The sequence below is a fragment of the Solanum tuberosum genome, unplaced genomic scaffold, assembly GCF_000226075.1.
Source record: "Solanum tuberosum cultivar DM 1-3 516 R44 unplaced genomic scaffold, SolTub_3.0 scf00313, whole genome shotgun sequence".
NCBI classification, from domain to species: domain Eukaryota; kingdom Viridiplantae; phylum Streptophyta; class Magnoliopsida; order Solanales; family Solanaceae; genus Solanum; species Solanum tuberosum.
The window spans coordinates 260825-276079 of NW_006239248.1; the positions used below are offsets into that span (position 1 = coordinate 260825).

Sequence of the window (15255 nt, forward strand, 5' to 3'; positions counted from 1 at the left end):
AGAGCAAATATGACTCATCTTTGTTTCTTCGGAAAACATCTACAGGTTGTGTTCTTCTTTTGGTGTATGTAGATGACATTATTATCACAGGAACTGATTCTTCACTAATCACTTGCCTCCAACAGCAGCTTAAAGATTCTTTTCATATGAAAGATCTTGGTACTCTTACTTATTTTTTGGGTTTGGAAGTTCATAATGTTGCTTCAGGTGTATTTCTAAACCAACACAAATATACTCAGGATCTGATTTCTTTGGCTGGTCTTCAAGTTTCCTCCTCAGTAGATACTCCACTGGAATTGAATGCCAAGTATCGTCATGAGGAAGGCGATCTTCTTCCTGATCCAACTATATTTCGACAATTAGTTGGGAGTCTAAATTACCTTACTATTACTCGGCCTGATATCTCTTTTGCAGTTCAACAAGTTAGTCAATTTATGCAAGCTCCCCGTCATCTCCACTTGGTGGCTGTTCGTCGCATCATTCGGTACCTTCTAGGAACATCTACTCGTGGATTGTTCTTTCCAAGTGGTTCTCCTATTCGTCTTAATGCTTTTAGTGATTCTGATTGGGCGGGATGTCCTGATACTCGTCGTTCAGTCTCTGGTTGGTGCATGTTTCTTGGAGAGTCATTGATATCTTGGAAGAGTAAAAAGCAAGATCGTGTGTCAAAATCTTCAACAGAGGCTGAATATCGATCCATGTCTACTGCTTGCTCCGAGGTTGTATGGCTTCGTGGATTACTTGCTGAGATTGGATTTCCCCAATCTCATCCTACTCCTCTCCACGCTGACAATACAAGTACTATTCAGATTGCTACTAATCCAATTTTTCATGAGAGAACCGAACACATCGAAGTGGATTGTCATTATATACGAGAAGCTGTAGATAAATGAGTCATTACTCTTCCACATGTGTCCAGTAGATCTTCAAAATAGCTTATGCGTTTACAAAATCCATGGCACGGCAACGCCATCAATTTCTAGTAGGCAAATTGATGCTTCTTGATTCCACCTAGCATCAATTTTGAGGGGGGATGTTAGCATGATAGACAACTAAATGATTGTATATATTAATGTAATTATATAGTGATATAAATCAGCATGATCATATACATTTGTTGTAGAATCATATGAATAAATATTGTGATAGAATAACTGATTTGGAGGGATAGCAAGGCAGATTTAGAGGGATTCAATGGCAGATTTGTATAGATAGAATAGCAAATCTTTAGGGATAGGAATGGCGGATCTTTAGGGATGTGTAATCTTTATTTTCTCTATATAATGGAAAGACTCTCTCACTTTGAGAGGGATTCAGCTGAAAATTGACACTAATATCCGACTATTTCTCAAGTTCTGTCTTCACTTTCACTGTCTGAGAATAGATAGTTTCCACCTTATTAGCTCCACATTGGTCATCTTCAACTAGTATTTGCAACCTATACATCCTCTCTTTCGTTAGCAGCTTTCCTTGATTTGCTAGTCATACAATAAATCTATGTTTAAGCAACATGAGTGAGTTCCATACTAAGTCTGCTACATATAATCGCAGTTATCTTCCAAGCAATTGATTGTACCTACCACTCACATTTAGAACTGTCAATATGGGCTAGCCCACCCCATTCGGGCTAACCCATGCAGGCTTTGACATTTTACGGGCCAGGCCAGGCTAGCCCATTTTTTGTGTGGGCCAGAAAACGATCAACCCAACCCACAAGTACGTGGGCTACAAGCTTGCCGGGCCAGCCCACTTTTTTAAAAGTTATATATTTTTTTATAATTATTAAATTAAATTATAAATTATAATTTAAAAATATTATCATAAATATCAACAAGATAATATTACATGATGTTAGTGTTACTACTTGTTAATCAAATTCACAAATAAAATTATCTTTATAATATTTATTAAGTTTTTTTTCAAGTAAAAGTATAAATATCTAAATAGAAATATTAACCTAACTGTTTTGCAATGATCACAATAAAACACAAAAAATATGACAATATTCCAACCATAAAAATGTAAAAAATAAACTCCTTAAAAAATCATGAAACTTATGGCATATCTAACACTTCATGAAACTTATGGCGTATCTAACACTTCATGAAACTTATGGCGTATCTAACACTTCATGAAACTTATGGCGTATCTAACACTTCATGAAACTTATGGCGTATCTAACACTTCATGAAACTTATGGCGTATCTAACACTTCATGAAACTTATGGCGTATCTAACACTTCATGAAACTTATGGCGTATCTAACACTTCATGAAACTTATGGCGTATCTAACACTTCATGAAACTTATGGCGTATCTAACACTTCATGAAACTTATGGCGTATCTAACACTTCATGATCATCTTCATCAAGCATATCTGAATCAACTTGTGGGAAGGTTGTCTTAACATCTTCATTTTCATATGCAATTTATATGTGGTTTCAATTAGTTAAATATTAAAAAATAACAAAACTGAGAATTATAATATTTAAATGTACACAAAAATATATTACCAGTTTGAGAAAAACCATGTAACCAGTTTCGAGTAGCAACAAGTGTTTGGGCATTTTCATGGTGGATGCAACTTCTATACTTAGTGATTTCCTAAAAAACTTTAAATAGATTTTGAGATTGGATCTCTTTAATTTTAAATTTTAATATTATATTATATTTTTTAATTAATTTTTATTGGCCCACGGGCTGACCATACCTATATTTCTCAAGCCCCACAAATCAGCAGGCTTATTCAAGCCGGGCTAAAAAAGCCTTTTTTTTTAAATGGGCTCCAAAAATTTTAGCCGAGCCTATTAAATCCCGGGTTAGGCCCAGTGGCGGAGCCACATGAAGTTGAGGGGTGTCGACCGACACCCCTTCGTCGAAAAATTACATTGTGTAGCTAGAATTAAAAATATTTTTTTATGTATATATATTACATATTGACACTCCTTGACTTCACGCGATTTTACTTCTTTATATTTTGACACCCCTTTGTCAAAGTTTTGGCTCCGTCATTGGTTAGGCCAGGCCGGCCCAATAGGACTAGCTCATATTGACGGCTCTACTCACGTTATATGATTAATCGACAGATCACTTGTAGGCATCAGTAGTATACCACCCCCTCATGGTTGATTTGGTGGAGTTAAGCTCCCTCCAATACCAGCTACTGTCCTCAGATGGTATATGTGTCCAAAAATCTTGCTCACCTTTCATATAGATTCCATGCACCCATCGTATCCATAGTGAATCTGCCTTGCAAGCCAACTGCCATATCAACTTTTCAATTGATGCTATATTTCATAGTTTGCGAATATACAACTATAGTAAGTATATATACAAATTTTGTATTTATACATTTAAGGAATTTTCAGAACTTCGTTTGTATATTTGGCTTGCCAATATACAAACAGGTTAATTTATTATGAATGTTTCATAATTCGTATACTAATAGTTAGGGTAAGCTTACACAAAATTTTGGATTTATACAATCAGAAACTGAGTTATACAAATTCTAGATTTATACAAATCAGGAGAATAACAAGAATTGAAGAAACTGTAGCCGCGAATTACAATTTTCTTAAATTGTAGCTATATTACCTAATATAAACTAAATGTTTGTTATTCTATATAATTTTCCCTAAAAAATATTAGCTTTTAAGTAAAAAAAATAAAAAGTCAAACTTAAATGAGTTTTAAATCGAAAAAATAAAAAATATGGGAGACAGTTTTGGTTTTTAACTTTTTTTTAAGTCATTTTTTAAAATTATTATTAACCTTGCCAAATGCGTACAAAAAACTAAAATAACTTAAAATAGTTTTGACCATTTTTTAAGCTAATCCAAACCATCTCTAAATCTCTAACTTATATGGAGTATATGCAAGTCAACTCACATGTCACAAAACATCATTAGTCTCTCCTGGAACTTTTACCATTTTTTCACTTTAAGTGATGATTTGCATTTGCATGTTCAACTCACTCGGTGTATGTAAAAGAAAAAGGAAGTTCAGGCTCTTCCAGCTCCTTGAGGACACTTTATTCACTTACATATCTACTGTGCTTCATGCCTATTAGTGGCGGAGCCAGGAATTTCAGGAAGAGGGTTTAAAAATTAAACAACAAAAGCTCTTTTTAAAAAGGAGAAAAAAATGTTGCAAGGGAGATTTGAGCACGCGAGCATTGACTCATTAAAGATGTCTAAATACACATTAAAGACATTTTAAACCATTAGGCTATTACAACATATTATGTCATGGGTGTCCAAAATATGTTATTTAATCACTTCGTATATCATTTTATTTGTATATGCGGTATTTTTTTCCGACGAAGGGTGTCCAATTGGACACTCTCACATACATGTGCCTACGCCCATCGGGCTATTACAAGCATTATTTTTCCAAATTTTAGTTCTGGAACATATAACAAAACTAATGTACTGCTGAAGAAGAGGTTAGAATGTGAGTTAGACTCAAAATCTAATTTTATAATTCTATTAGTACTATGTTTTGACTTTTGAAAAGTGAAAATTCTTGTTTGATTTTGTAATAACAACTCGTATATAAAATTAACACGTTTTTAGTCCATTCTATATACATTAAAATCCATGTTTGCAAAGTTGTCTACAGTGTGAGAACGGTTCAAAAAAGCTATATCTCCAGTTCAATTAATCTTCTTAGTACCAGACACTATATCAAAGTGGGTAGATAGATAAAGTAGAATCAATATATATTCTAATGTGTTGCTAAAGAGGGACCACAATTTTTTTTTCAAGGAGGGATACTGTTTGTTTTTAAAAAAAATTGTTGTAATAAAGTATTTTAAACAGGAGCAAATTACAAGGAGGTGTACTAGGAAAAATAATGGAGTTGGATTGTGTTGTAGCTATTTTAATTGTATTTTGTTGTTCTTTCGTTACGCTTGTGGCGAGTGAAGAAAGTATCAAGATGGGCAAATCAATCACTGGTAATCAGAAAATGATTTCAGGTGGTGGAAGTTTTGCCTTAGGCTTCTTCACTCCGCGTAATTCTACATTTACCTATCTTGGCATATGGTACAACACGATCCCCGAACAAACAGTCATTTGGATTGCTAATAGAGAATCTCGAATTCCTCAGAATTCTACTGTTGTTTTCACTATTGGTGATGATGGGAATTTAGTGATTTTTGACGTAAAAGATCAACTTATTTGGTCATCAAATGTTTCATCCATAACTTCAAATTCTACTGTAGGAGCACTACTAGATAATGGAAATCTAGTGCTCATACATGGTGAGTCTGATATATTGTGGCAGAGCTTTGATCATCCTACCGATACGTTTATGCCTGATATGAAACTTGGTTATAATAGAAAAACAGGACAACGGACTCTGATCAATTCGTGGACAAGTAATGAAGATCCTCGGCCTGGAAATTTCTCGTTTGGGATAAATCCTGAAGGGCGGACGCGCTTTTATATATTGAAGCAGAACAGTATTTATTTTAGGTTTGATGATAGTACTGAATACAGTGGAGGGAATATCGGAGGAATTGCTTGGTATATTTCTGTTGTTTCGGGAAATGATGGAGTTTTTGTTACGTATGGTTATACCAAAGGGTTGGTAACATTAAGGATTGTTTTGCATCCTAATGGTTACATTCAGTTGCTGGTATGGCGTCAAAATGCTAATAAGTGGATAGTTAAACTTCAGGCACCAGAATCTCTTTGTGAACGTTACGCGGAGTGTGGTCCATTTGGCAGCTGTGATGTTGGATCAAGTGGATTATGCAGATGCTTAACTGGATTTGAACCAAGATTTTCGACAGATTGGGAGAACGGGAAATGGAATGATGGTTGTGTTAGAAAAGTAGCATTGAGTTGTGATGGCGGAGACATATTCTTGAAACATGAAGAGGGTATGAAGTTTCCGGATCATTCTATCTCCTTAGGACATATGAGCATTAAGGACTGTGAAACGCGGTGCATTAGGAACTGTTCTTGTTCAGCTTATGCTTATTCGAATAGCACTTGTTTAATTTGGTTTGGAGATTTACTGGACCTTTCCCACAACTTTTCTGGTGGCAGAGTTCTCAATGTTCGAGTTCGTGGCTCCGAGCCAGGTATTTTCACTTCTATCCTTACTAATTCTACTAACAAACGATTCTCTACACGTCTTTGGTCAAGAAAACTAAATTTATTTGCTTTTTGTCTTCTGGATGCAGTTACTCATGGTGGATCTAGGAATTTGGCTCATAGACACAAAGTTTTCGTTGCGAGTATTGTTTCTGCAATATCTATCATCTTGGTTCTTATAAGTATTTTTTTCTTTATCTTCGAAAGAAAGCACTTGAGAAGACAAGGTATGTTTAGTGTACGTCTTAATTGTAAATACAAATACTGAATTCGAATTTCGTATGGGTTACACTGATTTGCTTTACTGATTGCTGTTTGAAATTAGGCTGGAAGAATGGAACTAAAGCTTTCATTAGGTCCGTGTCTGGTTTATATTCGGTTGAAAAAAGCGATATGAAGTTGCTGCAGTACAACCTTCAGAAAATAAGAGAGGCTACTAACAACTTTCATGGAGAACACAAACTTGGAGAAGGTGGATTTGGTCCTGTGTTTAAGGTGCTAAAACTAAATTCATTGTTGATATTTTACTGCTGCTACTTTGAGAGAGACGTCAACGTCTCATTTTCGTTTCATGACTATGGTGGATGTGGATTTACATATTCTGTTTCAGGGATTTTTAACTGAATTCGGAGACGTAGCCATCAAAAGGCTAAGCAAGAGGTCATCACAAGGACTGGAGGAGTTTATGAATGAACTGAAGCTAATCGCGAAACTGCAGCATAAGAATCTTGTCAGCCTCTTAGGATGCTGTGTTGAAGGGGAGGAGAAAATACTAATCTATGAGTATATGTCCAATTGCAGCTTGGACAAATTTCTGTTTGGTTCGTCTTCTACTCCGTTTTAAGACTTCACATAACTTAAATTTTTACTCCTCTCAATTCCCTTTGGTTAATGAGATGTTCAAATGTCTTTTTAGACCCTTCGTTGAAGGTTACACTCGATTGGGTTACACGTTTGGGGATAATAGAAGGAATTGCTCAAGGAATGCTTTACCTGCATAAGTACTCGAGATTAAAAGTCATCCACAGGGACTTAAAAGCAAGCAACATTCTTCTAGATCAAGAGATGATCCCAAAAATATCAGACTTTGGAATGGCAAGGATTTTCGGGACTGATCAAACACAGGCCAATACAAATCGAGTCGTTGGTACATAGTAAGTAATAACCCCTTATGATTTGTGGTTTCCAAGCTTTTATGTCATTTGTGCATATCTAATGGATACATATTTATACAAATATGGCATAGTGGCTATATGTCTCCAGAATACGTAGTATATGGCCAATTTTCAGAGAAATCAGATGTTTTCAGCTTCGGAGTATTGCTGTTAGAAATCCTGAGTGGTGAACGTAACTCAGACTTTTTAATGACTGAAATTTCCGCGTCCCTCTTAGGATGGGTAAGAACACTCAAGACTTTAATTAATTCTGCTTTCTTTCACTTTGTTTTCATGTTTTTTATTTATGGTGCAACTCATTTGAACTTTTTTAAGGCATGGAATAAGTGGAAAGAAGGAAAAATCTTGGAGTTGATTGATCCGTCCATAAGAGAAACTTGCGACAATAACAAAGCAACAAGATGTATTATAGTTGCCCTTCTTTGTGTTCAAGAAATCCCTGTTGATCGACCAACAATGTCTGATGTATCTTTCATGTTAAGCAACGAAACAACTCCTATCCCTGAACCAAAAGAACCTGCTTTTCGTAGCAGCTGGCAATCTCAGCAGTTAAGTGATGTATCCATAAATGAGATGACGATTACCTTGCCAGCACCGCGATGAAATGATTTAAGTTCTCCTACTTCTTGTGGTAAATTTTTCTTGTTAGCATAGAGCTGTCATAATTTTTTTTTGTAGAACTTGCATAAGTGTAGCTCTGGAAGAAATATAGACTAAATTTCTCTGTTTAATTGATGTTTTCATGTTTTGTTTTTTTTCTGTTCCTACAGTGTATCAAGTTTGTGAAAATGTTGTTTTGAACATTCACTTGGCTTAGAATTCTGTAGTGGTTGAGGGTTAAAATATTTTGCAACTTGTCTCAGTGCTTTCATTTAAATACTCACTGCATCACAAAACAGAGAAAAGCATTGTTAATCATTTTATTTCCATGGATTTGGAATCTCATTTGTAAGTGGCCAAGATATGTCAAAAATGTTAATTTGAAAGAAACAATTATATAATTAGACATACTGCACTACCATATCATTATAACAAAAATAACTTTTAGCTGCAATAAATAGACATATTAATAAAGAGTGCTAATATATTTACCTACATTAGTTAAGTGCCATTAGATCCAATGTCGCTAAAGACTTTAGGGACACATATAAAGAGTGTTAATTGCCGCTAAAAATATATATTTAGCGACAATAAAGCTATTACCGTTAATTAATTGCAGCTAAAGATCATTTTTAATGTAGTGTATATACTATATATACATGTATTTTTATTATCAGATACACAAACTAGTGAGAGAGACAAGCGAGATTGGGGAGGAAGGTGAGCGAGATTCGTATGTGCCCAGATACATGTATATCACACCAGATACACACTAGATACATGTATCTGTATGAATCTGGGGTAATTTGCATATATATGGGATACCAGATACATAAGAGAGTGGCGAGCGAGACGGGAGAGAGGTGAGGGAGGCGAGCAAGATCTATTATGTACCTTAGAACATGTGAATTCACTTAAATATAATGTATCTAGAACAATTTACACCTAAATTTGACTCCATATATCTGAAATATATGCATTTGAACGTATCAGGAGACACCAAAATCTGGTAAGACATGTTTATTGGAAATTAGAATGTATTTAAATAATTAGCTTTTAAACTAGTGAGATTTATGTAAGTTCCCTTATTTTTATATATTTTTGGGATGGATATCTTAAAATTTTATTTTATACCTATAGAGAGAGACACTAATGTGATCTTGTGTTAGAATATTGTAACAAATTTGCTGTTGGCGCACTATATGTGAACTCAATGGTTACAAATTTACAAGCTAACAAAATCACTAGTGGCGCACTAAACTAGGCCTTTAATAATTCAAATTTCAAGGTCCCAAAAATTATTCCTATTGAATATAAATATACTATTCAAATAATCATTATTACTTCTTATTAGTAGTGACAAATAAATCTTTGGGATAAAGGGTCTGAAAAATACCCCATTTTTGGTCAAATTTGTTATTGCGATACTAAACTTTCATAAGGACTTATTACCTCCCTAGACTATTTAACACGTGGGCAAATATATATGTTTAAAATACGGTATTAAATAGTCTAGGGAGGTAATAGATCCTCATTGAAAATTTAGTATCGCAATAGCAAATCCGACCAAAGTTGGGGTATTTTTCAAACCCTTATCCCTAAATCTTTCCAACCACTTGTTCTTAGTTTGTCATCAATCATTAATCATATAGTTTATTGATGTAACTATAGGTGAAAGTGGTAACCATTGAGGGGTCGTTTGGTAGTGAGTTATGCAAGTATTAAAATTTGCATAAATAATATTATGTTTGATAGTTGGTTAGGAGGTAAGTTATTAATGTCTAAGAAAAATTGTAAAAGTAAAAAGGATTTCTTCTAATCAATATACTCAATCAAATAAAAAAATACATCATTCTTTTTCAAATATCTGTCGAGAATAATTTTTGCCGTTTTTGTAACAATTACTTTAAATTAAAGAAGTCTTTCAAACTAATATAATTTACTTAAGATCACTTAAGATCAATGACGTCTCAATAAAAAATACTCCTAAATGAATTGACTATATATATTATCCATGAAAAAAAATATTAGAAAAATTAATTATAAAAAATTAGCAACTTGTTTAGGTATTTGTTTTGGAATGGAAGACAATTTGTTTTCTTCTTGAAATGTGTTTTCCTCTTTTATTTGAGTTAGAAACTTTGGAATTGCAAGCAAGTTCATTCCTTTTGTGACAAATGTATTCCTTTCCCTTTATTTACGTTAGTTTTTCAAAATCAAAAATAAAAATAAAAATCATTCCTCCATAAAAAGGTATTTTCCTTCTTTTTTTTCTTCTTTAACCTTAGAACTTCAAATTCTTTAAAGAAAACTGTCCAATAAAAAAATGTCATGGGTATAATATTGTAATTTCAGTTTTTGTTCTTCTTCACATGTTTTTATGAGAGTGAGTTCACTCTCCCTGCCAGTCATCCATTAGGTTGGTATTTAATTCATTTAAAAAGTTAGTAAGGGGTAAATAAACACCAATGTAGTTAAACTGATAAAAAGTTTTGCTATCAAGTTGATTTGATGTATTTTATCTTCTCTTAAGGTGAAAAAATAATTTCATGCGGAGAAAATTGGCGTAAAAACTAATGAATTCATCACATTATCGGCCTTCTTCCACTGTGATTGTCAACTCAATTTTGGTGAAGCTAGGTGGTTTACCAGATGAAACTGAAGATGAATTAGAAACATTTCTCCTTGACACAAAAGCCGGTTGATTAGGCTTTGGAAGAGACGTACTTTCACTATGAAGCATCATCACAACATTTGACATTGTAGGACGATCACCTGGATCTTCTTGCACACATAAGAGCCCAACGTTTATGCACGTCATTGCTTCTTTCGGGTTGCATGATTCGAGCAATGAATGATCCAGCAAATGTAGTGCTCTTTTTTCTTTCCAGTAATTCCATGCCTGTGATATCATGATTTAGAATAATGAATATGAAGTTCAACGTACATATATATTGGAAAAAATTAACATGTACTCTAGGCACTCACATGGACCAAAAGATTAGATGCTTCTTTAGATTGATAAAATCCTGTGTTTCTCCTTCCAGTTACTATCTCCAGTATAACTACTCCTAAGCTGAATACGTCTGACTTAATCGAGAATACTCCTTCCAATGCATATTCAGGAGACATATATCCGCTAAATCAACCAAATAATGATGGAATAATCACGAGTCAGATGTGCGATGCAATTAAGCAAAGTTCATAACATTAACATGTTTGTATTACTTACTAAGTTCCAACCACTTTATTGGTATTTGCTTCTGTTGTTTGTTCTTCAACTATCCTTGCCAAGCCAAAGTCTGAGATTTTTGGGTTCATTTCTTGATCCAAAAGAATGTTACTTGTTTTCAGATCTCTATGAATGATTCTGAGCCTTGAGTCTTCATGAAGATAGAGAAGCCCTCGAGAAATTCCTAATATGATCTCTAATCGCTTTTTCCATTTCAATGACTTGCTAAGTGTTGGATCTTGTTTTGGTGACCATGGAGAAAATTTAGCAACATTGATCAAGTAAATAGAGTGATTAAGAAATTCAGATATATATACTAACCGAATATGAAGGTGTCTAGTACTTTTGTTTGACATATACTCGTAAAGTTAGAATCTGTTCATACCCGTGTGATACAGTAGCCTAAAAGTCTGACTAGTATTTCTATGTTAGTAAGTTTTGAGATCAGTATGACTTCGTTCCTGAATTCTTCAATGCCCTGTCTAGATTGGGTTGATTAGTCCTTTTCACAGCAATTTCTGTCCATCTGAAAATATACCCTAAAAGATTTTCGATGTGTAAACTAGGATGCTATGAAATGACTACATAAAGCGGAACTATTGAAGTGAATAAATAGTGCTAACCTTATAAACAGTACCAAAACCTCCATGCCCAAGCTTATTTACATCTGAGAAATCATCTGTGGCTGCTAATATGTTTTCGAAACAAAAGAATGGAACGGCGAAGTTTTGCTTATCATTTTCGTTCATCAGGTTTTGTGCTTCTTTTTCTCTGTTGAACCAATGTGGCACGGGATTGCCTCCTGTGCTTTGTTGGCTTGCTAAGATCAGAAAACAAGAGCAGCCTTTTGAGATATCTCTCTTTATCTGATTCATAGAGCAAAAAAAAGAAGTAGAATTGCAACGGCTGTAATAGCAACACAAACCTGTTTTCTTCGCCATCATTCTACTACAATAAATGTAGCTAAAGCTACATAGAAGTAGAATTGCAACGGCTACCACGCCAGATATGATAACTTTAAGCTTCAGGGAAAATTTCCCTGATTTTACATCTGATGACAGAAAAGAAGAAGCATAAGAAAACTGTGACAAGAAATAAACTTTTGTCCCTAAAAGCTAGCTTCATGATATGATGATTGTCCGAGACCATATAAAAAAAACATCTCATCCCTTAAGAGACTATGTGGGAACTCAACATCGCTCATGCCTAGGCCTGCCAACTGGAGCGTGAACAATATTATGGGGCAGAATATCGGGTAAACAAAGAATCGGGATGGGTCTGATTCTAATAATGTGATAAGACATGGACCCTTGAGGCTAACTCGACTATAAAATCTAGTTTATGAGTCAAGGACTGTCCGAAACCATGTGAAGAGACCATCCCATCCTTAAAGAGCCGATGTGGGAACTCAACAAACTGGTAATAGTTTACTGGCTAAAGGTCTTCAACTCATATTGGCTAGTTGTAACTAATGAAAACATGAAAACCATGCATTCGGTCAGTGACTATCTTATGTGTGTTTATAACATAGAGGGTGTTGCGTAAACTTATATTTAGTCAGTGACTATCTGATGTTTGTTTAAAACGTAAGGTCTGTTTATGTGAAGTTATAATTGCCTATTTAATTCTTGTGAACACTAAGATTTAGAGAACTCGTAATGTTGAAGTCCATGAGGTAAAGAACTGAAGAAACATTAGACAAGAAAAAACAAACATCCATAGAAAGCTGTCAGTAACTATTTGGAGATGAGCATTGCATACATAGAAATGACAAACACTATCAAGTACAACTCCTAACTTTAAACTTACCTTCACCGTATGCTTCGTCAGAGACAGCAAGTCTGGTATAAATCACACTTCCACTACCATCTCCTGGTGAGAGTTGCTTCAGATTCACAACTTCATTCCAAATTGAACACACATTATTATCATAAGCATATGCATTACATGAGGAACAGTTACTCAAGCAAGTAGAATGGCATTCCTCGGCACTAGCAGCCGGAACAGATATGGAATATTCGGGCAATGTCACGTTGGGATTCATCAAAAACCTGCCCTTTTTACCATCACCACACTGCAAGCTTTCCTTCCTTACACAGCCACCGGAATGATCATTCAAGTCCCATTCTGTATTGGATTTAGGTGTGAAACCAGTCAAGCAATTACAGAAGGTCGTGGACTCCTTATTGCAAATGCTAAAGGCACCACAACTAGCATACACCTCGCACGGTTGTCTTGGTTGAGATGTAAAAATTTGCCATTCCATTAAATTTTCGGCCCAAATCAGATGCCTGATTTGCCCAGAGACATCTAGTGTTAATCTAATTTTGGAAGAGTTACGAAGGGAATACATAAAATAGCTCTCATTTTCATTATCAACATATGTAAAGCTGTATCTATCAGAATTCAAACTCATCTCAGGCATCAAGCTGAGAATACGCCCATTCCAAGATCCAGAAGCTGAGTACAGCTCAGTCCTGTTCCACTTTATCAAGAACTGCTTATTACTCTGATCCATCTCCACGGAAAAAATCCCCGGAGAAGGATCCTCTGAGTTCTTCCAAGAAGTAAGTATCTTCGTTGTATTTGTACGCTTGTCATACTTCACCTTAGCATTCGGTAACCATGTATCAGTCGGGTTATCAAAGCTTTGCCAAAGTGGTGTAGTTGAATTTGATCCATCACTCAACATCAAATTACCATCATCAGAAAGAATTGCCACTAGTGTATTTGAACTAATTGTGTTGCTGATATTTGTTGACCAAAACAAGTTTTTGGATTCAGTAATAAGCACTAAATTACCATCCAAAACTTTCAACTCAACAGAATTCATATCAGTAGCAGAAAGTGGCTTCTCCCTGTTTGCTACCCATACTATTGTTTGTGTAATTACATTCTTATACCATATACCAAGATAGTAATTTTTCGAACTACCAGGTTTAAAGAATCCTAATTCAAAGCTTTCGCCTGAAGAGACGATACTTTGATTTCCAGAAACAGAGTGATTTACTGAAATCATATGAACTCCAAGAGACTGATGGATACTGATAAATAAACATGTAAGGATCATAAACAGAAGGCGAAATGAATAATGTTGCAGTTGCATGGTTGCACCAAATTTGTTAACAGAAGATGCACAACATCAATTAAGCTCATGTTGTTAGTCATGGTAAGACTTACATCCCGTTTGGCCATGTGATATGAAATCATACTTCCTCAATCCAACAATAGTTGTCCACTATTGACTTTGCAAACCTCTTGAAAAATTATAAATAGAACGGTAATTTTACTATATCACCCTTTGAATGTAATAAATATAATATTTTGAAAAATGTATAGAGAAATGACTATAATTAATGATGGATATGATAAGAGTAAAATTATCCATTGATTTCATAAAGTGAACAAGTATTGTTGAACATCTCAAAATAGTATTGTTGGGCGGAGGGAGTAATATGAAATCATGAGGTGAAATTAAAGTTTTGTTTGGACATGCAATTTGGACTTTTTTTTATGTTGTATGTATTCTCATAAACATAAAAACCCTATAAGTTGTAAAACTATTAAAATTGTCTCAAATCTTTATATAATCATACCACATAAGCAAAAGTTTATAAAATCGTATAATACACTATAACAAAGTTATTCTTAAAAGATACAACGTTTATTGATTAAACTTTAATTCAATAAAAAATAAAATTGAACATAAGTTATAGTGTACTAGTCTTAGGATTGTTCATAGTTATGGTTAAAAAAACAAACCGCAATACGAATTAAACCGATTAAAAAACTGCTATTTGGTTTGATTTTGTTAGGTTTGGTTTTAAATTTTGAAAACAGATACTATTTGGTTTGGTTCGTTTACTAAAAAACAACCGCAAGAATAACCAAACTGAACTGATAAATTAGATATATAAATTTTATAATTATTCATATATTATTCACAAATAAAATATAAATATTTTGTTAAATTATTTAATTTTGTCATTTTCTCAAGCACATCACTTAAATTTTAGCCCAACTATTACAATCCTAAGTCCAAGTCCATCAAAATTCATCACTTTAGTCTTTACCTACCTTACCTCACATAACTTTCCTATATATGGATTTTTCATGTACGAGGTGTTTGTGTTTATCGAGATA

At 34.3% G+C, this 15255-nt stretch overlaps 1 protein-coding gene and 1 pseudogene across 1 annotated transcript; one reads left to right on the plus strand and one right to left on the minus strand.

Moving 5' to 3' along the window:
* The first annotated feature begins 4816 nt into the window (after positions 1–4816).
* On the plus strand, positions 4817–8081 carry LOC102600979 (receptor-like serine/threonine-protein kinase SD1-7). The gene is made up of 7 exons (XM_006360479.2): positions 4817–6092; positions 6195–6332; positions 6431–6600; positions 6716–6926; positions 7022–7259; positions 7352–7502; positions 7596–8081. Exons 1-7 carry the CDS (start codon positions 4856–4858, stop codon positions 7881–7883), a joined length of 2433 nt encoding a protein of 810 aa, XP_006360541.1. The 5' UTR covers positions 4817–4855; the 3' UTR covers positions 7884–8081.
* A 2371-nt stretch (positions 8082–10452) lies between these two features.
* LOC102587979 (G-type lectin S-receptor-like serine/threonine-protein kinase At4g03230) lies at positions 10453–14356 on the minus strand (annotated as a pseudogene).
* Positions 14357–15255: the final 899 nt, after the last annotated feature.